This window comes from Alligator sinensis, unplaced genomic scaffold (genome assembly GCF_000455745.1).
Source record: "Alligator sinensis unplaced genomic scaffold, ASM45574v1 scaffold1059_1, whole genome shotgun sequence".
In the NCBI taxonomy this organism is placed as follows: Eukaryota; Metazoa; Chordata; order Crocodylia; family Alligatoridae; genus Alligator; species Alligator sinensis.
In genome coordinates this window covers 308,866-310,869 of record NW_005842103.1, presented here as the reverse complement: position 1 = coordinate 310,869, position 2,004 = coordinate 308,866, and the positions used below count along the sequence as shown (strand labels likewise).

Here is a 2,004-nt window from a genome sequence, read left to right as displayed (position 1 = left end):
AGCAGCCGCAGCAGCAGCCACAGCAGCCGCAGCAGCAGCCACAGCCACAGCCGCAGCCACAGGTGCCACCAGTGGCTCAGCCACAGGCACAGGGCCAGCCCCCGGGGCTGGGGATGCAGGCACTACCTCCTCAGCAGCCCATTGTAAGTGCTGGCACATGCCCCCCATGACCCCCTCCTGCCTGCTGTGTCCAGGCAAGACCCCTGGCCCTGCATGACTCACCCTTCTCTCTCTCTAGTTCCAGCGCCAAGGCCTCCAGCAGACACAGCAACAGCAGCAGACGGCTGCGCTGGTCCGACAGCTTCAGCAGCAGCTCTCCAGTAAGATTTAGCTTCCCAGGCCCCTCCTCTACCCTTGTCCCTGCCCCTGCCTAGTGCCCTGTTCCTGGAAGTGGTGCGCTGCATGGGGATCACAAGTGCAGGCTGGGTCCCAGGTCTGTCTGGGTGCCGCAGGTGTTTACAGAGGCTAGGCTGCTGCAGAGAGGGCCTGGGCTGTCTGTGCAGGGCAGCTCTCCCAGAGGGGTCAGAGCTGCCTCCCTTGGGGTCTCACTAAGTGGCGGCTGCCTCGGCACTTGTTGGCTTCTGCTGGGAATGGGTTGTCCTGCCGGCTAGAGCACTCCTGTCTGTGGCCTGCTCAGCATGAGACCTCCTTGCTGGCGCTGCCCCGCAGGTGGCCGAGCCCTGCAGGTGCAAGGCAGCCCCCAAGCTCCTTGCTTGTCTAGGTGCAGTGCCAGTGATTTGATCTCATGAGAACAGCTGTGCACCTGCTTGACGTGAGCCACATCCTACAGGGAGGCCGTGCACAAGCCAGAGCACGCTGCCCTCATCCCAGGTGGACTTCCCCTTCAGCGGGGCCCAGCCTGCCCTGAACCCTCTTCCCCATCACCACATCTCTGTGCAAGCAGCCAAGCAGATGGCAACTCCATACCATGTTCAATACCATGCAGCCGGCACACGGATGCCACTCTTGAGGGTGGGACAGGGCTCAGACAGCAAGCACAGGCAGGGCATGCAGGTGCCTGGTCATGGGCCTTCTGCTCCTGGCCCCACTCTCTGACCTGGGCCACGGCAGGGGGTGGATGGGGCACCCTCAGCTGCAGCTGCTGAGCGGGGGTGGAGGCTGCCCTGCTCCACTCAGCGCTGGCTAGCTTGCCATGGTCCAGGCCCTGGCGGGTCGGCTGTGGACTCTCGTGTTCTGGCCCTTCCCGGCCAGCCTGTCCCAGAGGTAGGTGCGTGGTTCTGGGGCAGACCCGAGCTGGTCGGGAAGACCCCCTTCGTTTGTGGGGAGCATGGAGAGGGGGGCTCTAAGGTAGCAAGGAGGGCACCGGGGCAAGCAGCTTGGTGCCCCTGAGCTGTGCACCCCGGGCTCCCGAGCTCCATGGGGCAGCCCCAAGCATCAGAGTTGGAGTTCAAGCACGTGTCCGGGGCCTGCAGCTGTGCTGGCCTCCAGGCTTCCTGGCAGTGGTGCCCAGGGGCACGAGGCTCACGGGTACAGCTCCCACCCACGGCAGCTGCCTTCTGCGCCTGGTGCCATCATGCTGACTTGGGAGCTGGGCTACTGAGCCCCAGGCCCCCTGCCCTCCCAGGTCAGGACCTACGTGACCCTCTGACCGTCTGATCCACAGATACGCAGCCCCAGCAGAGCAACAACCCCTTCGGACGCTACTGAGCCACAGCCCTGGCTCGGGACGGGGACGGGGCCGGGGCCGGGCGCGCCGCGTAGGGCGGAGGTTTGTACTGCGGCGCGCCATGGCGCCCGGGCCGCGCCTGGCCAAGCCTCCCTCCCACCTGGTTTCAGTTTTTACTGAGTTTTTAGTATTTTTGGTAAAGCGATGACCAAGACATTGTAAAATTTTGTACTTTATTTATACCGGATGGAGCCTGTACTGCAGACGTCTCGACAAATACAGAGCTTACTTTGCAGCCGTCGTGTCCTGAGCCAGGGACCCCTTCGTCACTGCCGCCGGCGCACCGGTGCGCCCTGCTCCGGGCCCGCCCGCCCGGC

At 64.3% G+C, this 2,004-nt stretch overlaps 1 protein-coding gene across 1 annotated transcript in view; it reads left to right on the top strand.

Annotated features, from left to right (window-relative positions):
- Positions 1–1,688, top strand: part of MED12 (mediator complex subunit 12) — a 30,777-nt gene extending 29,089 nt beyond the window's left edge. The window contains exons 41-43 of the mRNA XM_025205063.1: positions 3–143; positions 239–320; positions 1,625–1,688. Of these exons, the coding sequence (XP_025060848.1) occupies positions 3–143; positions 239–320; positions 1,625–1,668 (267 nt within the window). The 3' untranslated portion in view covers positions 1,669–1,688. The remainder of the gene's footprint in view (positions 1–2; positions 144–238; positions 321–1,624) is intronic.
- Positions 1,689–2,004: the final 316 nt, after the last annotated feature.